At 35.6% G+C, this 27,261-nt stretch overlaps 1 protein-coding gene across 1 annotated transcript; it reads right to left on the bottom strand.

The window, feature by feature from the left end:
* Positions 1-1,142: 1,142 nt before the first annotated feature.
* LOC135684346 (hemicentin-1) lies at positions 1,143-25,431 on the bottom strand. The gene is made up of 18 exons (XM_065199879.2): positions 25,006-25,431; positions 15,821-16,180; positions 14,498-14,803; positions 13,832-14,095; positions 11,446-11,748; positions 10,247-10,552; positions 9,559-9,864; positions 8,410-8,721; positions 7,675-7,983; positions 6,828-7,136; positions 6,054-6,359; positions 5,462-5,631; positions 4,847-4,931; positions 3,814-4,065; positions 3,208-3,351; positions 2,989-3,012; positions 2,231-2,318; positions 1,143-1,986 (listed from the first exon to the last, which is right to left on the bottom strand). The coding sequence occupies exons 1-18, from the start codon at positions 25,055-25,057 to the stop codon at positions 1,494-1,496; spliced, it is 4,389 nt and encodes a 1,462-aa protein (XP_065055951.2). The 5' UTR covers positions 25,058-25,431; the 3' UTR covers positions 1,143-1,493.
* Between the last annotated feature and the right edge of the window lie 1,830 nt (positions 25,432-27,261).

Below are 27,261 nucleotides of genomic sequence, written 5' to 3'. Positions count from 1 at the left end.
TAGCAGCCCTGTAGTCCGTCAAATGAATCAGTCTTCAGCGTGACACATTTGTTTTTTTTCTCATCTACGAATCCCCCTTATCTTGGTCATGGTAGATTTGTTTTCAAGCGATCTTGACAATGTTTCTATATCCCGTGTAATGGCAAAACGTTTAGTAATTGCTTTCGCAACAGAGACCTTATGCTATTTCAATTGAGATCTAAAGCAGTGAAATGTAGACCACAACATGACCTATTTCAATCCATAGGCGCTAGTAGCTCATCTCTCCTTCTTAGTCAAGTGACTATAGACTGTGTCGGTAAGCATCTGCATAGATGTTTTGTAAAAATGTAAATGTTATTTTAGTTATTAATGTTTGACTAAGGGGTATGTAAATAGACTTTAAATTTAGATTGAATCTACCATTATGAGCTATTGTATATCTTTGTGCTTGCAAAATTCTCGATAGAATTCTCAAAATTTTTGCAAATAATCACCATTATCTTAAATAGCCATGCTGGCCTGAATTTCTTATTTCAGAGTGTGATGAAATCAGCCACTTTCAAAACATTTCTGTTCTATTACATTGTCTAAATTATACACGGCTCGATGTTGTTAAACGTTTTTTGCACTGGTTTATTCCGGTCTGAGGAGAGCTTCTCGTATCGTACTTCTGTTAGTTATGCAGTTTTGCGATATACCATGAAGAAATATAGCGGTGAAGATAATCGTTTTCATATTGTTTAAGAACTTGAATAATAATCGGGCAAGTAAAGGCTGTAGAAACTGAATTTAGAATCTTTGTATTATCAAATATTACCAAAAAGCTTTCCAATTTACAATTAAAGTAAACGTTACCAATCAAATAGTTACGATTAGAAAAATGTTATTTAAAAACTGCCCGTGTTTTCCCTTTAAAGAATATAACGAAATAGGAATTTGATAAGATTTGATATTGAAAAATCAGTCATAATTTGATAGAATGTCATCATTTTAGGGTATTTGTAGCCATCTAAAATGTTGCTTTGTTCTTATAAGAATCCAAATACAGCTAGGAGATTACGCATATGACAATTAACGGTTCCCAGTCAATATCATCGATTTCATTTCAGCAGCAACTTCCAGTGAAAGTACAGGAAAAGATTTATTATGAAAATGCGCAATTCACGGTCACAACAAAAATTATCGAATTCTGACGTAAGACAAAGATGGTGCTTTTCTATCCAAAAATTTCAAAATACAATTTATTCAATAATATTAAGACGAAGCTACAGTCGAATTAATGCTAAGTATCAAAACTACTTCTAAAGTTGATTTCTACCTAACATTTTTACCAAAATTTCCCATTATCAATGCAATTTTTCAGCAATTCGTTGAATTTTTTCCAGTAGCAAATGTTTGTTTGAAGCCATTTACATATTCAAAATTGATTATTATAATCCAAGGAAATGTAGTCAAGATTACATCATTTTTGATGTAACAGCTTCAACACATCACGGCTGAATTTCTAAAAATTATAGAGCTGTGACCATTTCATTATAAAACGAATATGGAACATCGTCATCGTTTGTTTCTGGGTGAGAAACATCTCCACTGTTGTTGTTGTTGTTGTTGACACTTGAATCCTCGGGAGAATCTACTGCTGTCTCCTGCAAAGCATTGTTATCTTGCGAATCATCGATGTTGATTTCTACTTCAACACCATTAGAAGATTTTGGGGACATCGTCTCTAAATCTTCTGGTGATTCATCTGTTGTCGATTCTAGCGGGTATTCTTCGTCTAGGGTGATCTCCATTTCCTTGTTTTCATATTCGTCTTCATTGACAGTGAAAAAGGCCGTTTCTTTTTGAGGCGTATCAGCAACTTCAAAGTACGCGTTATTTATCGTCCCGAAATTCTCCTCTGGGAGGTAAATGTCTCTTTTAGTTGGCACACTTCTTGTTGAAGGAGGTTTTGACAAGTTCCCATAGACAGGCACAACAATTGGACTTTCTTCTTCTTTTCGCCTGTTGAAAAAATGATAACAGATTGAATGGTATTTGTGTGAAGAATGCAAAGACCACAACGACATTACTGCCTCGCGCGACAAGGTAATGAGAAAATTGTTTTCTTTGAGCAAGGAGCAAAGACGAGTTGTATTTCGGCCTAAACAGGAAGAATTGAAAAACCAGAGACAATTTTTGCGTATTGTATCTTGTTAGTATTGATTACAAAATCAATTCAACAAGATTATATGCTTAATGATATTACCTGTTAGTTCTTGCCACCCATAGCAAAATGATTACCAGTAGAACAACGATAATTGGAATAAGGACATATAGTGCAATGGCCCAGGCCTCTGCAATGCAAAATAAAGGAGGACATGAATAAGAGGCAAGATATTCGGCATAAGAGGCTACTTTTGTTCCTGCCAATGATCAATGAAAAATGAAGCTACATTAATACATAAGAATACATTTATAGGGCTATGCTGAAAATTTGTTCGCTTGAATTTTGAATAACAGAAATTGTTGACGATTTGATAGGTTTGAAATGTCTCCAAAAGAGGTTTGTATAAGAAAGATTTGCTCAGAAAATATCTTGTTAAGAGTCAAAACAATCGTTATATCAAAAGAAGCACGCAAGTCTATGAAAATATGCAGGTTTAATCATCATTAACAAATTATAGCTCAAAGTAGCTGTCCAAATAGGGCAGCTTATATAATCAGATCTGAACAATATTTTTGCGGTACAGAATTTCAAAAAGGCTTTGAAAAGAGCAAACATTTTACGACATACTAAAAGGTTTTTTCGTCTGACACTCCTCAGAGCATAAAACGTCAGAATAAGGTTCCGAAAGAACACGATGGAAAATATATACCCAGTTGTGGATCGAAATAGGCCAATCAGAAAAAACGCAAGCACAAGACCGGTTTGGTTGACCAATCAGTGCCGCGAGCCTAAAGAAAAATAATCAGATCTATTAAATTAATGAGACAGCAAATAAAATCTAGTAAAAAGCAACATACCATCTTGCTTTAGAGTTTTAGCCGCTGTGAGAAAACAAAATGGCATTAATAATGATTACCAGAATAAAAGGCATAGTCAAGACTTTGGTAAGCAAATCTCTGATTACACAAAATCATTGAAAATCAAAAGAAGATGCTGTGAAAGATTTTAAAAGTTAGGTATGGATAACAAAGATTAGTGGCCAACGATACCAAGCAGTTTTTGTATAATATACTTACGACAAACTCCAGTGCAGTTTTTGAAGTCAATTAGCTCATTTTTAGAACATGGGTTAATGAGGCAAAGACGGTCTCTAGTCTGAATGCCATCACCACAAGTAGCATTGCAGCTGCTCCAAACTGCCCATGTAGACAATCTATTAACTAGAAGGTGAAATTGTGATTTGGGAAAGATGATAATTAGCATCAACTGTAGACAAAGTAATATCTAGATCAATCGAGATTGAATCAAGAGCACATGGCTGATAAGAAAGAACGAGAAGAATAATATGAATCGGGAAAAGTGCCAAAAAGAAATGGAAAGTTACTAAAGCCAGACGAGAATAAAGAAGGGAGAGTAAGAGCAAAGTAAAGAAATAGACTAAGAATAGGGTGATATGAGGAGAAATGAAGGAAAGGAAGAGAAAACGAAGAGAAAGGGGAACAGAAAAAGAACTTCCTGAAGGAAAAATTTACAAGAATCATGCAAAGGAGATATAACACTTTGCAAAATGCACTTTTTTGCATATACATGCATGCTGAGGTAAGAATTCATTGTTTAGACCGAATATTAGTAGGATTGCATTTCTAGCAATTTACAAATGAAACAAGAAACAGCGAACGAACCATTGTAATAAAATGCGGCTAAACTTGTTTCTTTTTTCAGAAAGTTCTGCAGATTGCATTTATAGTTTTCATTCACACTTGGAGCTGTAATCTGTTTCTCGTAAACATTTCCTCTGCCAATAATGACGTCACTATTTCCTTTGGTCCAATAAATGATAGGGGTGGGGACCCCTGTTCCTGCGCAGGTACATATCATTTTCATAGTGGTTGTGTTGGCTTTACATTCGGCCTGCTTTGTAAAAGCTGGTGGAACTACAAGGAAGAAAGACAATTACAAAAGACGAAATATATGTGTAAGGATAAGTAAGGGTAAGGATATAAGTTAACCCTCGGCTTCATCAACACTAACAATGACGCAGTAGAGTGGACACCTGCTTCAGATTCAAGAATGCGCTGAGTTCATGAATGCGATTTAAATGTAGCACATTGAGTAAACGCAAATTTGATAGAAAGCTGTAATTTGATAGAAGATTCTTATTCAATAGCTCTGCATCACAAAATATCGAAAATTTCTGTCCCCTTTCCCAGCCCTCCCGCCTGTACATTTTTCATAAAGGATCTTTTCTTTTGCTGATTCACGTTGCCTCTTTTTTTTATATATATTCTCATAAAATCTTACAAAACAGACAACTACAAGATGATACCACAGGAAGCATGGGAATACATAGCAACCCTGTGGCCATTACATGAAACATATTTGATTCAAATTAGAGTTAAATTAAATTTTGCAAATTCCATGTTACAGATGCTTTTTCTTTTCAAGCAACGGATGAAATGCTGAACTACGCACACATGCGTATTAAAGATGCTAAATTTCCAGGAAATTAAAAATTGTTTCTCCATACAATTCCCAGAATTCAATGCTTTATTACTGCTTTATGTTTTTTGACTTCAAGTTTTATGTACAAGTTAGCAAACGAGGGCAATACCAAATTGACTAAGGTTGCCTTCTTAGATTGTGGAGAGTCATTCAATAAAGGTCTGCTGCTCTTGTATAACCAACTAAGAAAATAATATAAAGTAGATTGCTTACTGTTAACGAGAAAATTAATCGTAAGAACTGGGCTTGAGCCAAGAGAATTTTCACCAACGCATGTATATACACCACTTAATGCTCCCTAGAATATAAGCAAACCGGTAATAAAATAACACAACATTGATTCTTAGTTACATTTTCACCTAATTCGAAGCATTTGGAGACCAAGCAATCATTCCATGATAAATTATCATTCTATAACATTCTATCATTGTTATTGAAGTGTCGGACGAGAACGCAATTTTATTAAATTCAGCTCATGTTTTCTATTCATCGTCCATTTCTCAGCAAAGTTCACTCGCTGCTTTAAAATACCAAGTAGATGTAAATGAAAGAGGCTTATATCTTACATTATTTTCCAGAACAGAATAAGGGATTTCAAATATAATTATCCGAACAAATATTGCTAGCAAAATATCCATGACAAACTTTTTCCATATATGCAGAAAGTCGTTGAAAGAAAAAAATGCAGGGAAAGGAGGCGGACTAGCACGTTTAAAATCAAGACCAGATCAGGTTTAACAAAGGCGCCATACAGCCTACTTTTGGCGTGAACCTTTGTCTAACATGACATGGTGCCTTTAAACTAAATAGGTGAAGATGAAAGCAAACCTGTGCGGATGGGATGTTGTACTTCGAGCTTTTCTCTGACAGAGGGGCACCATCTTTTGTCCAAATATACCTTGTTACCGGGGGGTTAGCTGCTACCCTGCATTCAATGAAGACGTTGTCTGATTGATTCACTGTTTGATTGTGTGACTGGATCAACAGTTTGGGTAGAACTAGAATGAACATGAATACATCAACATTGTAAACAGCTTTGCAGGCTTATAGCTATAAGCAGCAGAAACTACTTTTAAGTTAATACAAGCAATATGTTCTTTGGCTGATGACATTTAGAGGACATTTAGGTGCAAGCGTGCTTTGAACTCAGTAAGTCCTTTTCTGCAAAAAACGCCTCATGATCTTTTTCAGTTACTGGTAATGTTCCTTGAAACTATTCTAAAATACTTAGATTAAGCAAAAATTTCAAATCAGATGAAACTATTTTACAAAAATGTACTTAACACGGCTTAGAAACCACAGCACGGCGGATCCAAGCAGCATTGCCGTGATGTAAATACACAATCTCATGTTCTTGAAAAAGCCAAAAATATAGCGTTTTTTTCACTGAGTGTTTTAAGAATCCAGAGAAAATACTTACACAGCACATTGAGGCGTTTTGACGTATGATTCGTCGCAGCTGAATTGTTCGCAGCGCAAGTATAGCTTGCTGTGTCTTGCTCCGTAACTTTTGTAAATCTGATAACTGATTGGCGGACCACTTTATTACGACTAACCAATACCATCTTCTCCTGTATTTGCACGCTTCCTGGCACAATTCGTACACCATCTTTCTTCCATTGAATGTCAGGGGCTGGATATCCTTCAACTTGACATACAAAGCTTGTATTGGATAACTCCATTATATCAAGCTGTCCAGTGAGGTTCCCATGGAATTCTGGGCCATCTAGAATAAACGTATAAATCTACTTCAATACTGCTGCATATCAAAACTTGAAACAGAGAAAATTAGCCGAGAAAAAGGAAAAAATTTTGGATATTATAAACAATACAGCTTTTTATTTAAAGAAACATTCCAGGAACACTTGGAAATAAATTTTTCATTTGCTTACAGAAAGTAGGGTGCGTTTAAATACCTTTTTTCACAAAAATATGTTCCTTTTTTGTTCAAAAATTCATTCAGGCAGATTTGAGACCGGGGACAGATTTGTGATGTAAAAATATTTAAAAGCTTGTCAAGAAAATATTGAAAAATGGGTTTAAATTGTTTGCAATCATTTAACGACCCAATTTCTTAGTCAACTGTATTTAGAGGTCTTTTCAAATTTCTGAAAAATAATTATAATTCAGGAGTAATTTGTTCATGAATCTTTACTTGGCTAGTTGTTGGTTTAGAATGTTGCAGTCTACTTACAATAAACTGTTATCTCAGCCGTCCTGGAAACGACACCCTGGTGATTCCTTGCATGGCAGGCATAGTAACCGTGCATTCCCCTTGTTAGTCTGGGAATAGAAAGCGTCGTTGTTGTTGTAACACGATCAACCAAAGTCGTGTTGGATGTCTCGGTTTTCATGTTAGCAGCATTGTCCATTACTTTCGTCCCATTGAAAGTCCAGTGAACTAGCGATGCAGGGATTGCTATGAACTGGCAAGTCAAACTAAAAGCAGAACCTTCATTTCCAATGTAATATGAGTTTATTGTTTGTGTAACCAAAGGTTTATCTGTAAAACAATGACAGTAGATATTGTGTAAAATGAGTATTGCAAAGCAAAGAAGGAGCGAAGCACATAAATTCTGCATCCAGGAGTCTTACGATCTGTTGGCAGCGCAAATATTCAGTTATCTACCACTGCTACTACGAGCAGGAATGATTAACTTGGTACTTGATGTAAATACCTTGCTATTGCTTTTAAGCATGTTTAGGCCAAAAACATCTTAACCACCCTCATCCGTAATGTGCGCCGTAGTCCTTTGATAGACATAAGGAATGCAGAAAAGGCTTAACAAATGTACTCTAAAGTGAAGATTTGTTTGCATGCAGAAGCAATGGCAAAGATCGAGATAGAACTTTTTATTTGGGAGCCAGCCTTAATAAGAAAGTGTAAAAACAACCATATTTCACAAAATAAAAGTATTTTACTTATGCTACCTAACTTTTTTGCGGGTTCAAGGCATCCCCCCTCTCCGGTATCTTGGTCCTTGAACAATGGTATAAAAATGTGTGGTAAAAAAATAAGAAAACTTAGCTCATCAACTTACAGTTGACTATGAGAGTTGTATTTTTAGAAACATTTCCAATCGAGTTTACAGCATGGCACTCAAAAACACCATTGTCAACACGACTTGAGTTTGTGATGGTAATTTCAAGTTTAACTCTTGAATGCTTTGATGACGTCACCACGTTGGACTGCGACACAATCCTGTGCGCGGCATTGGCTGATTGACCATTCAGCAACCAATATGCAGAAGTTAAACTAGGGCTTGACTGAATCTCACAAAATACCTTTACTGTTTGCGTTTCATTTGTGACAATTATGGACAAAGATGATGCAACGATGTATGGTTTATCTATCAACGGAAATAGATGTTATCTTGATTAAATGATTTCAATAGAAATACAAAACAAAGTGAATCAGAAAATCTACAGATTTTTCGTTCATCGTACCAAAGATAAAAGATGAGAAGGTGTCATATATACAAAATGTCAATGTTAAGTGGAAACGACCAAATCTTGTTGCCTTGTACCATAAACAAGGATGAGGAATTTGAATTTATAATGTTTAATAACGTGGAAAGGGTATGCGAATTAGAAGGACCATTGTTTGAGAACAATAGGAACAGAAGAAATTGTTCATTGGAGAACGAATTCCCTAAGAAAATATTAGGCCATGAAAGTAAGACAAAACTTACACAATCCTATAAATAGGTTACGAGTAAAAATGAAACCAGTACCCATTTTTCTTATACTTATAATCAAGTTTTCAAAAAACTTACATGTGACAATCAAGTGCTGCTCAGACGAGACGCTTCCAATAATATTTGTCGCAATGCATGAGTAATTACCATAGTCTTCCTTTCGAATAGAGCTAAACACCAGTTTACTTTTTAATGTCGATCCTCTATCAGTAATATTAGTGTATTCCGCATAAATCAAAATATCACTTGAATTTTGTATCCTAGAACCATTTTTCGTCCAGGTAATGTTGGCTGCTGGGTTTGATCTCACTTTACATTCTATCGCATGGTGCCGTGACCCTTCAAGAACATTCGAAGTGGCCACAAGTGACGCTAGTAGCTCTGGCTGATCTGAAAAGTGAAATGCGTTTGTTTCAACTTAACTTTATCGTTGTTCTTCTCAAATTAAACCATATGGAGCTATTGGACGTGGTTTTAAAGATTGAATTTTAAAAAAATTATCGTATCAAAGAAGTCGGTGAAAGGTAGTTCCAGTCTAAAATTTAAAAACCCAGGTAGCCTGTGTAGCTCCACAAAGTATTAGCTACGTTAAGAATTGCATTACAGGTCAATATTTTATATAGTATTGTTAAAAAGATTTATTTTTATAAACCTTTATTAACACAGTTATATTCGATACGTATCACGCGACATATGATATGACGTATAGCGTTGGTATTGATCATATTTGAGCAACTTAGATATTTAGCTAAGGGAGATAAGAGGTCATTTGACCACAGTAGACGACGAGGGAACCGACACTTGCGCGGAGTATGCTTATATAGCAGCCAGTTATCTTGGACACTTTTTTGGACTGGATTTTATTATACTCAAGATTATATATTCAACTTACTCGCATTATTCACATATCTTATTCAAGTACTTATATTCGTATTAGTCTCAGTTAATCTTATATTCGAATGTTTGGTTAAGTTTTACATGGAATCAGTTTCTGGGAATAGCCTTAGACCATCCATTTAACAGTATCAATATATCCAAATAACAAAAAATTCGTCTAGTCAGAATAGTTAAAGAACAGTGGACAAAGCAAATGAGCCTAGGAGCAAGAGGAAAAGAAAATGGTGTTGCAAATTCATTTTTTACTATATTTATTTTTATTATTATTTTTGCAAGCAGATTGGTAAAGCCATTTGTACACATACAGGACAATAAAAAAATTCAACTTACATAGTACTTTGAGAGAGGTTAGTTGTGTTAGGTTGCCAATAGCATTGGTAGCAATGCATCTATAAGAAGCATGGTCATTCTTTGTCGCCGTATTTATGGTAAGATTGCTTTCTAGGCTTGTTGAAAACATACTGGATTGCACTATTCTCGTTGTTATCGAATGGGTTGAATCGTTTATTTCAATATTGTTCTTCTCCCAGTGAATTCTCGACTGAGGTTGTGAATCAAATTTGCAAACAAGAACTATTTTCCTTCCAAGAATAACTTCGTTATAAGCTTTCAAAGCAAGTGAAGTAGATGGTTTATCTACAAAAAGAAAAAAAATATTGCGTTGGCGTAACAGTCAGCTCAAGGGAAATCGGTAGCTTTAATTGTTTGTGATCTTCCTCAACATGACTAATGTTGATAGATAATATCTCAAACATATAATCATTATCAATTCAGAAACTAACTCATTTAATTCTTGCGGTAAGAGATTGCAGTAAATTACAAACGCAAAGTTAAAGAAAAATGACGATATCTTATAATAGCAAATAGCAAGAAAAGCTCACATTATCTCTATTTTATTCGACGCCTGCATTACGCCAGTATAAGCAAAGGTCACGATTGCAGATCAAGGTAGTGTCAAGAAACATACACTGTGAATTTTCCACGCTTTCAAAGTGTTGGGGAAAAGGAATATACTTACAGTTTACAAAAACAGCCGAGTTGGACTGCACGTTTCCAACTGCATTTGTAGCGTTGCAGCTCAGTAGGCCTGCTTTGCTTCTCGTGATTCCAACCATAGTTAGTGTACTTACAAGACGGATACCGTTCAAGAGTGATTGGGAATGTTGCATTATTTGATAGCCAGCTCCGGGCATCACTCCATCGACATACCAGTTGATGCTTAATACCGGATTGCCCTCTGCAATGCATGCCCAACTTGAATTTTTACCAGGCTCCTCAACAAGCGTGTAATTATTTTCTAGGCTTTTGTTAAACTCCGGAGCATCTAGAAAAATAATGGATGTATGCATGTTAACTGAATGGTTTTTGCTTGTTTTGTGTAGTTGAAAACACAGTACAGAGCATGAAACAGGCCACTTTTGTTCCAATGCAATGTTCGCAATGGATAAAGGAGATAACCTGAGACTTATTTGACCAGGATTGAGCCCAATTCTGTACCTATTCAGCTAGGAGCTTTTTTTATGACAAATTTTTTCATCTTTCGCTTTCAAATAAAGACCTTTTAACATCCTCTATATGATACCTCTATATGACTGTTTTAGCAAAAAGATAAGATCAAAAGTTAATCCTGGCAAATTTTGCTGAGATGCAAGTGATTGAGAAAAGTTGTGTCAGCATGTCTCATCTGTTCAGTCTCTATTCGTATGGCTACAAATTCCCTCGGTTCCCTGTGAATTTCTTTGTTAAGCTGTGAATCTGTAAAGAAGGGTTTATCTGATGCGAAAGACTTTCAAAATATATTTTCATCGTTAAGAAAATCAAAAGATTTTAGCTGCTGATTGCAAAAATGGAACTGGAATGGTGCCTGTATTTAAGGATGTTAAAAATTAATAAATTATTAAACGTTATCGGCAATAAATTATTAAATTCTGCTAATCGCAAGTTAAAGGAATGTATACAAAACAAGCGATTGATTTGGTGACGCCAGACGACAACAAATAAGTTATGCACAGATAGTTTTAAATGACGGTTTTCGAGAATCAACCAGCAACAAACAAAGATAGTGGTCAGATCTTGAGGCAAAAATGATGGCGTCTATGATTTAGGACTATTTAAACAATATGGTCTCGACAGAGCATCTGTTTTAATAAACCAACTTCTATGCAAAAGTGAATATTATAAAGATGTAGACTAGATTGAATCAAATTGGTAGCTTACATTGCACGTCCAATGTGATATTTTGAGCTTTAGCTCCTGCTGTATTCTGTGCAAGACATTGGTAAATGCCATCATCAGATTTTAATACACTATTCAATATCAATTCACTTTTTGTAACAGTGAAATTTTGACTAGTAGAAATGGTCTGTGCTGTTATGTTTGCCCTCGAGGAAATAAAACCGCCAATTCTGCTCCATGTTATATTAGCAGATGGCTGACCAAAGAATGTGCAAAACAAGGAAACTTTCAGACCAAGCAGCTTTGTGACTGTACTTCCAGAATATTCTTGCAATCGAGGAGAAACTAGAAAAAATAAAAGGAAATTTAATCGTTTAATCTTATAAAATATACGCTGCTATGCTAAAATTATTCTAAAACCTTGCAAGACCCTTCCTTTTTCATGTCAACCTTTGAATAGACAAAATTATGGAACCTAGTTATAGAAAACCTAGGCTGATATAAGCTAAACATTTTCTTGCCGCGAACCATGGTGGCGGCCTTTACTAAATTCATCCACAAACATCATGGCATAGTTCAAAAAGGAATCCCACAAGAACCAGTGTTAGGGCCTCTCTTATTCAACGTGTATATTAATGACCTTTTTCTTGTGATGAATAGAGCCAAAAAATGCAACTATGCAGACAATACCACTATTTACATATGCGACTCTGAAGTCAAAAATGTCATTGGCAGATTAGAACAAGATGCAATCCAACTATCAACCTGGTATCCTGAAAGCTATATAAAATTAAATGCGGACAAATGTCATTTTATGAATGTCATTTTATGATTATGATTGATAATAACAATCGCATTTTGGATTTTCTTAAAATGCGCTGTACAGTCTCTGGACCTGACTTCAGGCGCTTCAAGTCGACCCACCAGGAGACTAACAAAGATTAATGTTCTAGCCTAAAAATTTCACAGAAAGATCTTCTGCTTCAACTTGGTACAAGAAACGCTAAGTTACAAATTTTTGTGAAAACCATGTTTTGGATTTATGTACTATGCTAGAGATAAGGTAGACAGACACGAAATAATAGGCCTGCCTATCTTATCTCTAACTTAGTCTGGTAAGTGTGAGATCTGAATTTCACTTTGAGCTGTTTTTTATTACAAGGTATGTAAATGTTGGAAACCCAGTGGCCCCCCAGGAAAATCTACATAATTTTCTGCACCGGCACTCAAACTATTTAAGAACCCTTGATCTAGACTATAGTTCCATATGGTTCCATTTCGGACCGTTCCAAAAACCTCTCATGTAAACGGATGGAACCGTTTCAAATACGTATGGACAGAAAACAAAACTTTTTTAGGACAGTTATACTTGGACCCCTTTAAGCATCTAGCAAAAAATCTATCCATCTTTTTAAGTTCAATTTAAGGTAAGGTTGCATCTTTTACTTAAAGACTCATTGCTTACAATGAGCCATTGCGCTACGCAAGCATCCCTTAATGCATTTTCAGACAGTCTGAGATCAATTATGGTTAATCCGGAGAAGTTTACTGCCATTGTTTGGATTGTGGCCACGATAATTTGCCACCCTCGCAAAGGCTCATTGTTAGCAATGACTCTTTAACAAAACGACTTCGTAGTTCTCAAAATAAGAGGTTTGTCTTTGTCTAGCACGATGGCTTCACATAGACAAAACATTCTTTGAATGTTCAATAGAGTTTTAGATTGAATAGAGATAAGAGATGAGCCATTGAGCAGCTAAATCATGTTATAAAGGCAAGTTTCGTATCCTAGCAATAATCAAGATTAAAGGACAAGTACAAGACACCAGAGCTCGGTGAGACTATGATATTCTCTGTGCTACAATCGATAAGAAAAAGCAACAGTTCATATCAAATTGATTAGGAGATCTTATCTGTAACTGCTTGGGATAAAAACAACCTCTGAGAACAACTGCTAATTGAAATTTTGTTTAAAATTTTGTTAAATTTTGCCAAAATTGAGTTTTAAATTTTGAAATTTTGGTGTCTTACAGGTATCTTTCGAAAATTTAACCAAGATTTTCGCAATCAGCGCCATCAAATTGCGTAAAATGGCCAATAAAAAATTTCGTTTCATATGACCTTTAAAGTAACGGATACATCATACTTTGTCGAGGCTAGGAGCATGCGCAGTAGTTGTCACCGTTTATTGCGCATGCTCAATGTTTATATGAAAGGAAAGTAACGCAGTCTGCTTTTGCAGGCCTATCTCATAGGCTATTTTTTCAAAGGTGTAACATATATTTGAAGAAGCATAAAAAAACCAATTTTACGCATCTGGCCTCAGTTTCCTCAACAAATAAGTAAGGCTAACATGGTGAAAGCCAAAGCGAGCCTGGCTCCACCTTACAGAAACGTTAAATTTCAGTAGTTTTGCTTGAAAACCTACCGTTTACGGTGAAATTCAATGCTACAGATTGGCCCTCCCCACGATAGTTTACAGGTACACATGAATATGTCCCCTGGTCGTTGAAACTTGTCGCATTGATTGTGTATACACCAAGGGTTGTGTTAGCTAGCAAAGATCCGTCTTTATACATTTGATAAAACACTGTTGGGTTTCCATCAGCATTACAAGTAAACACCGTAATCGCCCCAAGCTCCCCGATGTTCCCAGCTCTGTTTGTTGTAAACATCGTCTTTTGTGGGGGATCTAAAAATAAAACCACGAGAAAAAGCTTTAGTCAACGCCATCGTTGTGAAAAAGTCATGGATATTGGTAGAAGAAAAAGGTTGGGATATTGGTCAAATTTTCTTCCGTAAATTTGCAAATTGTTTTAAAAATTGAATTTTTATCTGTTTTTGAAAAGAATCTCTGCAGAGTCTTGAAAAGTGCCCAGCCTTCTTAAAAAGCAATGAACATACGAAGAGCGTTGGGTGCGGCACTTGAGCTTTTATGACGTCATCAGCCTCCGTCGCCTTCAATGACTGTGCGACTGCAATTGTTGCTGGGCTCTGAAATCTGATAGTTCTAAGAAGAAGTTAAATGCTTCTTTGAATGGAAATCTTAGAGCAATATTTTTTAATGATTCATCATAGACTCTCTATTACTTACAATAGACAACATGGTTGACACTTGATGTTGTGTTATCGTTAGGTAGTATCGCCATACACTGAATAACACCATTGTCTACTGGCTTTGTTAGGTTAATCAGTAGCGTAGTAAAAATCCGTGTAGTGTCGTTGAAGACTCCAATCGTTGTTGTGTTTATGACGTAACGGGAGCCATTAACCTCCTTTCCATCCAAAAGCCATTTGATAGTTGGGGCTGGCCTCGCATCAAACTGGCAACTGAGCATGGACTTTGTGTCAACCATAACTACAGTCTTGTTTGGCAGCTTAAGACCAATCGATGGAGGCACTATAAAGAGAGTATTCATAAAGAGGTTCAGGACATATATAGCACACATAAGAACAAAATTACGCTGTAATCTACCGATGGGTTTCCAGGTGAGGCAAAGCAGGGCCGTAACACATCCCCGATCCCCCCACTCATATTTTATACTCTGAATATCACGGTGTATATTTTATAGCGAGGAACATCAAGGGACATAGTTCCAAAATTAGCCTTCCATCCATCAATCATGTAAGAAATAAGCGATGTGCTATTGAAGTTTTCAAGTGTCTAAACGGTCTTGCACCTAGAATATTAGAGAAACATTTTAAAAGACTGGACCACCAAAAAGACACTAGAGGAAACAAATCAAAACTTGTGGAGTGAGATTCAAAAACAGATGTAATGGTTTTGATTTTAATTTTTAAGAAACCTCGTATTGTAATTAATAGTTTTCACTGCTTTTCGTTCGACACAGGTCCTTGATTTATAGCAACTGTCCTTTGCTGCTATAACTAAATAAACCTGTATAAATATTAATAAATTATCATTGTTATTAACCTGGAATCTTTTTTGAGACAAAAATGGACAAATTTGCGATATCAATTCAAAATAATGCATTCTAAAAGCATTCAGAGAGGGCTTTCCTAGAAATGAAATTCTGTAGAATTTACTCCTAGATGTTGAGTCACAAAAATATATTTTTCATATATTGAAATTAGATTACATAATCTTGATGTGCCTCTAAATGTGCGAAAGCAACTTAAGTTCAGTGGCAGACTGCCCGAAAAATGGCAAATTAAGCTCAGGCCCTTATCTTATTTAATCACTGTAATTAGATCTCTGTTCATAACCTCATGAACCAAGCCAAAATAGCAAGCTTCAAATTATTTATTGGCCATATAGCGCCAAAGTTTAACATTTTTAATTTTTTTCGGTACTAAAGGTATTTCATAGTATTTTAGGTTATGAGATGAAAAGTCGATTCTAAGACTAGATTTTTTACGATGTAGCAATTCAAAACTCTATAATTTCCATGCTTACCCGTGACTACCAGACGAACGACATTTTTGTGTAAGTGGCCATTGCTATACTGTACGCTGCAGCCAATGTACCCTTCATCTGTCAACTTGATATTCTTCACAATCATTCCAGCATTTGGAACATATGATGTTCTGTTTATAAAACTTTCTTTTAGAACAGTAACAGGTTGGTTCAAAAATTGTGTCATGATCATTTTCCCCAGAGAATTCCCTACAGCGTCACTCTGAAACCAATTTTTGACATTTGGTGTAACTGACGCCTCAGTTATCTCAAACGTCCAATTGAAAAAAGCCTCACTGCCTTTCCTGGCATACGTAATTGATGGTGGTGTTGTAATAAAACGTTCCACCGCATGATTACCTGGAAGAAAAAGGAACTTGTAGTGGTACATAACAAAATATGGGCGAGTATTAAAATCAATACAAATTAGTTCTCAGGGCCGGCGAAACCGGGGTGCCAGGCCCCCTAATTTTCTGCAGTGCAAAATGAATTTTTAGGCAAAAGTGGAAAGAAATGTAGCACAGTGAAATTCTTATATATCGAGCCCCGGATATAACTACCCTGGGTACCAGACTCACTCTATTTAAAATAAGAGAGAGTCAGGTTCAGTGCGCCCCTCTCCTCGTTCTTGTGTGCAGATATTAACCAATCAGGAGCAAGTGTACAGATTTCTATACGTTTAAAGGTCATAGCGCAGGGCCTAAAATAAGCGTTGATCTGACTCATTTTGTGGAGTTGTAAAAAGAAATTGTGGAACTGTAATTGTGGAAAGTGTGGATATGTAAATAGCGCATTTTCTTAAAAGTGCAGCATAAAATGCGAATCGAGAAGCCTAAGAATTAGGAACATCTTTTCAATGTAAAGTGAAAGCCCAAACCCAGACTTATGTATTGTACTCATTTTTTATAAGTAAATTATTATAAGAAACGAGCAATGGACAATAAAAAAGAATTAAGAAAACTTCAAAACTCAAAGCTTCTGTACATGTGGAGAAAACTCAATTGCGCTTTATGATATTGTCGTGCTGTTTTGAAGTAGGTTGGAGAAGCATTGGAAAGATTCCTCTCAAGGCTAGAGCAGTTGAACGTTAAAAAGGCTCTCGCTGGTAGCTGGGGGAAACATTTAACTGGGAATGTCTCATGACAGGGACTATAGTCCTATCTAACATTTTTGCAATCAAAGGTTAGAAAATTTATTTTAAGTTTACGCTAACGAACCCATTAGTGGCAGTTTATGGTGGCCCAGCATTCTCATTCAAAAAACAGAAACATATTCTATGAAGTATAAAAAAAACACAGATATTTGTGATAAATTTGACATTAAATTCAAATTATTTTCTTGAAGATTAAAATAACATGTCAAAAAGCAGAATTAACATAATAAAAAAATTAAAGAAACATTTCCATTTCCAAGTTTCAAATATAATTTTTTCTTTTTGTTTCTGAAAATCATATTGAAAGTTGTCAAAAGAAACATTTTCGTTTTCATTTCAAAATGAAATGTCACGATCGGCCCAGCGTTCTCATAGACCACAATGCTTTGAAAGAATAAGCGCCTCATTTCCATGCAGCTTTTCGCGCCCTTTTTGCTTCGCCTTGCCACTTAACAGCGAAGAACCTAGAATAATTTGTGCTGAATTGTGTAAGGCGAGAAGGCGCTACGCGTAATAACTAATTTTCCAAAGTTGTAAGCAAATACCACCACCATAGCAGTTCTTCTTGACTGGGAACCCGTTTTTGTCTTTTTCATGGTGCATTAACTTGTTTGATCAAAGATAAATTTGAATTTTATCTAACTCGGTTTTATATTTTTATACTAATTGAAATCCTCTCTGAATCATTATGTTTAAGAATAAGGACAGAAAGAAGCAAATGTTTCCCGGTGTTTGAAAGGGTGTGGCTGTAAAAAATCTAGGACAAGCCCCCTAGCTCCGTTCCAGCCATTCCCCTATGGGCTGGTGCATGGTGTCTGCGTTACCAACAAGATAGGGGGAGAAATCATGCTTTCAAACTACGCGAAAAGAGAATAAGAAGAGACAAACACAATTTGTACATAAGTGGGAGAAGAGATTATTTGCCATCCGTAACGAGATTCTCGTTTATAGTATCAAATTTTTTGAAGAAAAGATTTAGTGACAAAGAATTTGATGAGCTGAATGCGAATAAAATGACTTTTGAAGGCCTCACTCAGCTTTTGCCCCGGACAAAAATTTAACAAGATTTTATTCAATCGAGCATTGAAATTCGAGAAAACCCTAATTCACACATTCTCGCAGCAAACCCTAATTCTGCCGATGTAGAGAGGCTGATTCCCATCTACAAAAAGATAGTAACAGGTTGGCAAAGTAACATAGATCCAGAAACACTTAACAAATATATGAATATCGCAAATTTCGAGTTCCGTGAACAGCTACAAATATATGGCTCCAAAAAACCAAGAGCACTAGAGTCTGGGAAGCAAGACTGATTTAAGGGGGTTTTCGAAGGAGAAAGGAAAGAAAAAATAACTTTGATGGAAATTCAAACAAACCATGACAACGGGTTTCCCTCTGATAATTTTTTGCTCATAAGTTAAAACATCACTTGTAAAGCATCAGCTTTTGCTACTTATACTTCATTCATTTAAGAATTTGCCCCATTGGGACATGCTATTTGCACTATGATGGCAGTTTCTATATTCGCCACGCCCATTTTGCCAATCGCAGCAAAGTACCAAGCCTAATTTTTATAAAAAAATGTGGATCTGTAAAAATTTTTTGTTTTAGGCCCTGTCACAGCGAAACAATAAACGTAGCTTCTGCTGTAAAACGTTGAACAGAACACAGCATAAATTAATGCTGGCGACCGTAACGATCGAGTTTACTCAAAGAATATTTTCCGCATGTTGCGGAACTTAACACAGAACAGCTAACAGCATTGAATGCATTGTTTGTGGAGAGAAGAGACACCTTCGCCATATTGCCAACTGGCATTGGAAAGTCTCTAATATTTTTTTTGCCAAAGATGGCAAAATTTTTTTATAATCTTAATGTTTCGAGTTCGCCGGAAAATGCATTTTAAAAGTAACATTTTATTCTTAAAATAAATATCCACTGACGGAAAGCGATGGTACTGATCGACTTGTTTTATCTTCAAATCTGGGACAAAATTTTCAAATCTGGTGATAGGCACAAAATTGGCACTGTCCCTGTCTTCAATATCTGAATAATCGGATTTTAACTGCCGAAATCCGAGCAGCAAATCACTCTATCGTAGAAATCGGTAAATCCCGAGAATTAATTTTGTTTTTGTGGAAATCTAGTATTTTCTTTACAAAAGTGAATTGCTTCTCAATAATTTATGTCACCAAAAGGTTCGTTTCACTTCTTCTTTTTACCCACCGCTCAAGTTTGAGAATTTTCAGACATATAATTTTGAGTGCTTGCTTCTTAAGGTGGACGTATACCGATTTGAAAAATTCTTACAAAATTTTAGTTTTTCCTCTATAACTCAGCACTTGAAGCATCGATTACCTAGAAATTCAAAATGTGGTACCAAAAACCGGGGGTAGTGTCCTACTACAGGCCACCTTCTTAGAACTCTGCAGAAAACTAGGGCAAACCTCGACTTTTATTTGCACATTGGTGACAAAAAACAGTTAATAAAGATTGCTATGAGTGAAATGACTGTTTTAGATTTTTTAAAAATCAAAAGACGGGGGGGTTAACCCTAGAAAACTGCTTTTTTATATAAACAAATTCTGAATACCCACATAGAAAAAACAAGACAGTCATTGCATAGAACATCAAAAATTATAAATTACTTGAAAATTTCAGGCCTATAACCCTAGGCATTACAAAACTACAGTTTATATCAGTTTATATAAACTGTACCGCAAGTTTATATCAAATTGCACACTTCTGAGAAAAGAGGCTTCAAAGTTTTTACATGATGTGATGGAAAAAGTTATGTCCCTTTCAGTTATGAATTAAAAAGTTAATGAAACTGAAACAGGAAAATGATTATTTGAAAGAAAATCTGAAAATAATTCAGTCCAAGATTGAATTTTATAGCTTGTAAAACAATGGTTAACGTTTGTATAAAAATTCAGAATAGTCATTTTGAAAATATAGTAGGTTGAAGCATAGAAAAAAAGTTATCTGAGTTTACACCATTTTGAAAACAGTAAGTTTGTGATAAGAATAAAATTCTACCAGTTACTTTGTGATCATCAAATACCTTATATATTACTTCCTGCTAATTTGTCCTTATTGTTTGTATCCGACTTCCATCTACAAACATGATTTTCGGTTCATTCAATGTTTCCTGGATAACTTCCTTCTTGGAGTTAGCATTAAATTTAAGTTTCTTTTTGGGATTCAATTTCCCTTGCTCATGCTGATTAATTGTCATTTTCTCTTGGTTTCTTGCACCTTTTTTGTCCGTAATTTTCAGACATATCATTTTGAGTGCTTGTTAAGGTGGAGATAGTGGGCGCTTATTTAAGGATGAACGCTTTTTGTCAATCAAAAAACGTTTAAACAAAAAATGTTGTTTCCAACTGTGGATCATTCGGATTTCACAGGCAAAAGCAAAATTCCCTTGAGATTGATTACAAGAACGCATTTCAGTGAGAAATATTTCTCTTGCAAGAAATTCAAAAACTCTAAAACCTCCGGGAGTTTTTCTCTGAAATGAAAGTAGCGTGCGGGAGGTTATTTTTGAGTGAAAATATCGGGAGACTCCCGCAATGTGCGGGAGTTTTGGCATGTACACTCTTTCATTCATAAGAACCAGTAAATTTTAGTTCAGGCTGACTGTTTTTAATTTTTGCGAAAATCTGAGGCTGGATTGCTCTTAATTTGTTCTTAAATTAAGAGGGTGTAAGCAGTGCTATTGCTAGCTTTTTGCTCTAATGAGGTGTTCAGGCCTCATTTGCCAACAAAGAAGTGAGACAGCCTTAATTTGCTGACAAATTTGAATATTCACCGAAAATGCACCCACGCATCGCTAAAAATCCTCGCTTTTGAGAAAAAACGTTGTTAAAAATTGCATTTTGCAGAAGCTCAGCCTCATCTTGTTCTTAATTTTTTCTTAACTTTTGACCAGTTTTGAGGCTCGTGTTCTTATAAAAATGTTCTTATAAAAAAAGAGTGTATGTGAACTTTCAACGTGCTGATGCTAACTGCTGTGCCCGTAGTGTCCAAGCGAATTGCCTTCACAATGAGGAAGTAGACTTTGCAAGTACATACAATTTTATGAGAAAGATTACAAAAAAATTATTTCAAGTTTCATACGAAATTTATTAATGATTAAAATTTTATAACTGCATTGCGCTAACTTCAACTTCATGTTTCGCCCATGTTTTTGTTGCCAAATGGCGTTTTACACCTGATTTGATTCGAATCTTTACTGTATTGATAACGTCGACTTTACAGAACTATACTAAGATACAATTGTTTTAAGCTTTCCCAAAACTCCTCTGACTTCTGAGTATCTTTGTTATTTATCCGACCGTCTGGTTTCGCAGGCAACAGGTCTAGTTTCCAGTCTGTAAGATTGACTAAACTTCTTTCAAACATTTCCACCGGAACGAGGTCCAGGCGCACTGAACCAGACTCTGTTATATAAAGTGAGTCTTGTTCGGTAGACGAAACCTTCAGTCCTTTGTTTCGAAACAATACCGTCTGAAACCAATCAGTGTTGCAGGGTCATAGCACATGCGCATTAATAAAAGTATCTGCATCAAAAACTCTTTTATGACACAACACCTTTCCTACCCTTGTTATCACGACTTCTTGGTTTTTATGTTGAAGCTCACTACTATCAAAAAAATGAAAAATGTCTTTCTACACTTAAAGCTCCCCACACATTTGCAAACGATGCTTTTTGAGATCAGGGACAATGATTTAAGATCAATAATTCAAGGACAATTTACAATGCTAAAAATCCAGCCTATTTCAGCCGTCCTTATTTCATCGAAAGGCACTGATTTGAGAGATCTTATCCGATCGGAAAAAATCATCAAATTATGTATGACGTACCTATGTAGTCTTACTTTTTCAAAGACATTTACAAGTTTTGTACCACCAAAAGATTGTTAGTCTTACTTTGTGTCTTAATGAGGTTGGATTGGCTGTTTCACTATTTTCACCCAGCAATTCAGATAATCAAGAAGAAAAAGGGGAATCTATTCGTCTCGGAAATTGGGGGAATCTCTTAATACAACAAAGGGTCCATATCAGTGATTTTAAGCGGGGAAGGAGCATTACAGTAAAGAATTTCATCTTGTTGCACTGTTTTACTGGCTGCCTTTTGTTAAACGTATTTGTTCTAATCCACAGGTTTGTCTATAATTTTGGCCAAGCTAAAATATTTCAATTAGCGGAAGGGCCTCTTTCAAGTAGCCAGGGAGCAACCCGATTTCGAAAATTGAATCTTCCATCCGTTCATAAAAATAACGGCCCTATCACCCAAATGATTTTCATTATTTAAGAGTTTACGTGCCCTTTTGGCTCCTATTATCTGATTTCGAATTAATTTCATTTAATAACATACATTCTTTGAAGGTTATTATGAATTATGTATTAAAAATAGCAATTATTAACAATGTTAAGAAGTAAAATGATTATGGAGGAAAGTACATGAAATGTTGCCTAGGGCATCGAGACAATCCCGAGACATATTGAGCCCAGTGCCCTATGTAGATAACTAGAACCAAGTTTTATTCAAAAAATTTATTAGGTAATAAAAAATAATTAACATTGCCTGATTCGAAATTAGATCAAAGTTTACCGTCCGTAACAGAACAAGATGGCAAAAAAGTAAGGAAAATGTTATTGAAGAAAAAGAAGGAGAAAAAGAAAGACACAGCAGTTTAAAATTTTATGCAAGCTTTTTGTTGATGAAATAATGACTTTTGCGATTCCAATAAAAAGGAATGCTCGGTTCTATAGATGTTAGATAGTGCTGCAGGAAACATTTAAGCAGAAATTTACTAAGTCATTTTTCGCTTGATTCAAAACCAATTTCTTATGATTTTTTATTCCAGATTTTAACACAGGCTACACAGGACGGATACCCCAAAGATTGGGGGATAGAATAAAACTAAATGTCCCTTCAAACATTAGAAGCAAAGAGCGTCTCCTGAGATAGCAGTGTCTCGCAGACATAATTCAACAGCTAAAAATGTTATTCACTAGAAAATCCAGATTGCGCCAAATGATTCATGGCGAAATATTTTGGAGCCCAGCCCTCTTTCCATCTAGCAGATCTAAAGTCGATATACATAAAAATACGAAGAACTTTTTGTGTAGACAGAGCGAGTTCGTTGTTGTTTTATTTTCAATAGGCAAGCTATCCAAAGAGTGATAGTTGAAAGGCTTATGAATGTCTTAAAATGTTTGCTTTTACTCAAAGCCATTTAAATTGTGCAAAAAAATGTTTTTTGTTGATGATAAATAATTGCATAACATTCTTAATACCGCGAGAAGGTTATATTTGAATGTTTTATTTTTTCTCTTATTAAAATGGCTTTGAAAGAAGCAAACACCCGAAGAGGGCTACAGGGTCATATATTACTGCAAAATGATCATTTCTTTGTTTTCCCTTTTGTTTTCGAGCCGCCTTTTTCAAGTGCGAAGAAATTGCCACAGAGAGGCGTGAACACTGGAAATTATCCGTTATATGATCGTGAAATAAAGCAAATTGGACGATATATAAAATACACTATATAAAAAATAAAATAGAGATGTCTGGTACCCAAGGTACTTGTGTCCATACTTAAATCAAAATAATAGGTTAGAATCTGTGTTTTGGAATCCAGTCACCTTGTGCCTATTCAAACTTTGTTGTTCACTAATTCACACCAAAACAATAGACGCGTGTGAAAATATCAAGTCTGTAGCCAACAACAGCAACCACAATAAAAAGGTGACTGAATCTTTGGGGAATAGCAACTGGTTGAAGGAATTTTTCTTAAGTTTTTAATTTGATGGAATTCACGAAAAGGGATGTTTTCGTTTCAGCTTGCATAAAAGGGCCTTGCTGTTCTTAATTTTCGAAATTTCGAGGCTGGATTGTCCTTAATTTATTTTAAATGTTTAGGATGTAAGCAGTGCAATTGTGGGTAATTTTTTGCATAAAAAGCGGTTTTATTTTTGGTGAGGGCCTTCTTTAAGTGATTCGTAAGTGACGTCATACATAGAAATTTAGATTCATGCAATCTAATGACGTCACATGGATAAGTGCAAATGTCAGCAGATTTGGCTATCATGCTTATAATTGACAGTACCTTACTTCAAATCTTTATTCAAACATTGCCAAATAATCCTAGATACCTTTTATGATTGCACGTGAAACTGCTAAAGAAAATTTCATGTCCAATTCTGAACAATAAATCCATGAAAGGCGAGGAACCAGATTTTGTAGCTGTTGCTCAATGCAAGACACTAGGCGGTGCCTTGATACAGCATACCCATATTTTTAAGGTCCATAGAACCCAGTAACTGAACCAAGCATTCCCAGTTTGTATTAAATATACTTGTTCACTTCACCGCTAAGTGGCTTTTTGAGCTTTCTAATCATTTTGTTGTTAGGAGGTTAGTAAGAGATTTCTCCTCATAGGGTCAAGTTCCCTGGCTAAGGAAATATTATTTTTCAACGCCTGGAAAACTGTGTAATCAGAAATAGGGAGTCAAAGAAAGAAATTTTGATTTTGACACCATTTGTTTGCATGTAAACGAACGACCGCATCTTGTTTGTTTTAATATAGCACCTGCCAAAATAGTTATTAGGCATTTTACAGCGTGATTCATCTTTGGCCTAATTTCGATGAAACAATTCAACAAAAAACTTTTCTTAAAATTACATCAAAATTCTAGAGTATCTAGTAAAGCGATGTTTTTGTGAAAAAAGTTTCAAAGCTAGTTGGTGTTAGAGTTTAGTTGATATCCTGAAAACATGTATATTAGAACACATCGAAGTTATAGAAATTTTTGGTATATTTTCGTGCAATGCTTATCCATTTCTTTGATTATGATTTCCAGAAAACCCCATCATGAATGTTATCATGACTCAATAATTTATCCAATAACAGCTTTAATGCGAGAAGTTGAATTTGCTCTTTGTTTTTGTCGCAGACAAGAACCGCCGAATCATTATTTACATTAATTCCTTCGCTAAAAATGGCTAAACAAACTCACTTACCGTTAATTAACAACTGAAAAACTGCTAATACAAACACGAAAATGTGACCCATGTTTCGTAGTCCAAGTCCTGAGCCGCCCTAGATTTTGTGTATTCCGAGACTGCAAAATAATATTGCGGCACCTGCTCCGAGTGACAAGAAATCGAAGTTTTTACATCCTCAAATGCGTGTACTCCCAACGCTTTCACGTTTTCTCCTTTACAAAAAATTCGCAGAGTGTGACTTCTCGCTTGGTAACAAAACGTCAGCTAGCAACATCAATGCTAAGACCACAGGCTTAAAGCTAATTTGCATTCGTATGAAACCACCCTGTGCTAACATTGCAAAAAAATATTCGATTGAGATACATAAACATTAAACCAAAACAATCTATTGAGATCACTATAAGCAAAGGCGGATTGCAAGATAACAAGAAAGAAGACAAACACTTCTTTCGAAAAAAAAAGAGCTCTCAAGGGAGATAGTATTTTGCAATAGAATTGCAGTGACAATGCCATTGTGCAATAAAGAAAAGCGTTGCCTAGGACTTGACAAAAGGGAAGGAGGCGAATTGAAAACTATTGGAGAGTACACCCACATCAGAAAACCACATGAAAGGATTCATAAAGAAAACAATAACCTTTTCCATTATGTTTTTCCAACGTTTAGTTAAGCCTGAACTACAGTGGGAATATCTGATTGGAACATAATATGTTTGTCAGAGTATGAAATTTAACCAAATTTTCCTAGGTCACCCTTGAAGCTTTGACATTTATTTTGCAGCTGAATGGGGAACTAAAACAGTAGAAATAAGTGTCAAAACTTGCATAGCATTCTAAAACGAATAACGTATGTAGAAATTTTACGAAATAACGATTGTTAATTCCACTTTCACACACCAATTAGCATAAAATTACCATCACATTGAAATTCATAAGTAGGTCAGAACGGTCGAATGGTAAACATATATGTCAAGCATAGACCTTTAAAATTAGTAAAAAAGAAATCGGACAAGAACAACGAAAATTTCATTTGACCCCTGGGCCGTCGCTAGATTTTATCCACAAGGGAGGTGCCTCGATCCCATTTGGAGGAGCCATCAGCGGTCGAACACAGTGGAGGAGCCATCCTATATTTAGCAACATATCTGAAAACTTGCCGAAGAAGCACCTCTCCAATGGTAAAAATATTCTCGTTTTTGCAATAAAATTTTCTTCCAAGGGAAATATCGCTGGATTTTGTTTAACATGAAGACTGGCTGAATCTGCAAATCAAGGTATATGTCACAGCAATTTATACTCAGAATTTGCTGTCGGTCAAGCATTACATTGACATAATTGTCAGCGAAGAGGCAAATCTTTGGTTGACAATTTGCAGCAAAAGAAAATGCTAAGCATCATTTTGAGCATAATAGAGACACGAAGTCTACTTCTTCCAGAATGTTTTTGCGTCCGAATTCACTCTTCATAATCGGTAACTGCATAATTATGCAAGTTAGAAAAACGAGGGTGGACTTCTGGGTGCATGGTAGGTTTTCTGGAAATCACGTCGAAAGATGGTCCTGTTTTGATCGTTTTTTTGTTACCGAAACCTATCATAACAGGCTTGATGTGAGGTTTTCTGACTTCTTTGGAAGTGGGCATCCGAATGAAGTGATTGAACGATTCTACAATTGAATATAAAAAGTACCTCGTAGAATTATACTGCGCTTGCGCAATGTTTATCTTATCTTTTTTAAAAAATTTGACGCTGATTAAAGATAATGGAACTCTTTGCGCTAATGGAAAGGTTGATAACAGGAGGTGTAATCAAGGCAGGTCATTTGCTAGGGTAGCCTGCGTGCAGACTACTATCCTGCTCTGAAAGAAAAACTGCTAGGGGTGATAATAGATAAAAATCTCAATTTCAAAAGTCACGTCTCAAATTTATGCAAAAGAGCCAGCCAAAAACTGCATGCTCTTGCTAGAGTTTCGCCATTTATGGGTTCTGATAAACTGCGTCTCCTAATGAACAGCTTCATAAAAGCTCAGTTTAGTTACTGCCCCCTAATTTGGATGTTCCATGACAGATGTCTGAATGCTAAAGTAAATAAAATCCACGAAAGAGCACTCAGAATTGTTTATAAAGACAGTCATGCTGACTACGAAGCATTGCTGACTTTGGATAATGCAGTATCAATTCACCAACGCAATCTACAGTACTTGATGATAGAAATATACAAAACCAAACATAACCTGAACCCTAGTTTCATGAGTGAGATTTTTGAAACAAGAAAT

Source organism: Rhopilema esculentum, chromosome 21, assembly GCF_057945365.1.
Source record: "Rhopilema esculentum isolate cy_ngs chromosome 21, ASM5794536v1, whole genome shotgun sequence".
NCBI lineage: Eukaryota > Metazoa > Cnidaria > Scyphozoa > Rhizostomeae > Rhizostomatidae > Rhopilema > Rhopilema esculentum.
This window is presented reverse-complemented; position numbering and strand designations above follow the sequence as displayed.

What these genes read in the sequence shown, in the direction of transcription:
- LOC135684346 (XM_065199879.2), bottom strand. Translation starts at nt 25,057, where the DNA reads ATGGGTCACATTTTCGTGTTTGTATTAGCAGTTTTTCAGTTGTTAATT. An exon ending in TTTTCAGTTGTTAATTAACG is followed by an intron (nt 16,181 to 25,005) that starts GTAAGTGAGTTT and finishes TTTTTCTTCCAG; the next exon opens with GTAATCATGCGGTGGAACGT. An exon ending in ATTGAATTTCACCGTAAACG is followed by an intron (nt 11,749 to 13,831) that starts GTAGGTTTTCAA and finishes TATTTTTTCTAG; the next exon opens with TTTCTCCTCGATTGCAAGAA.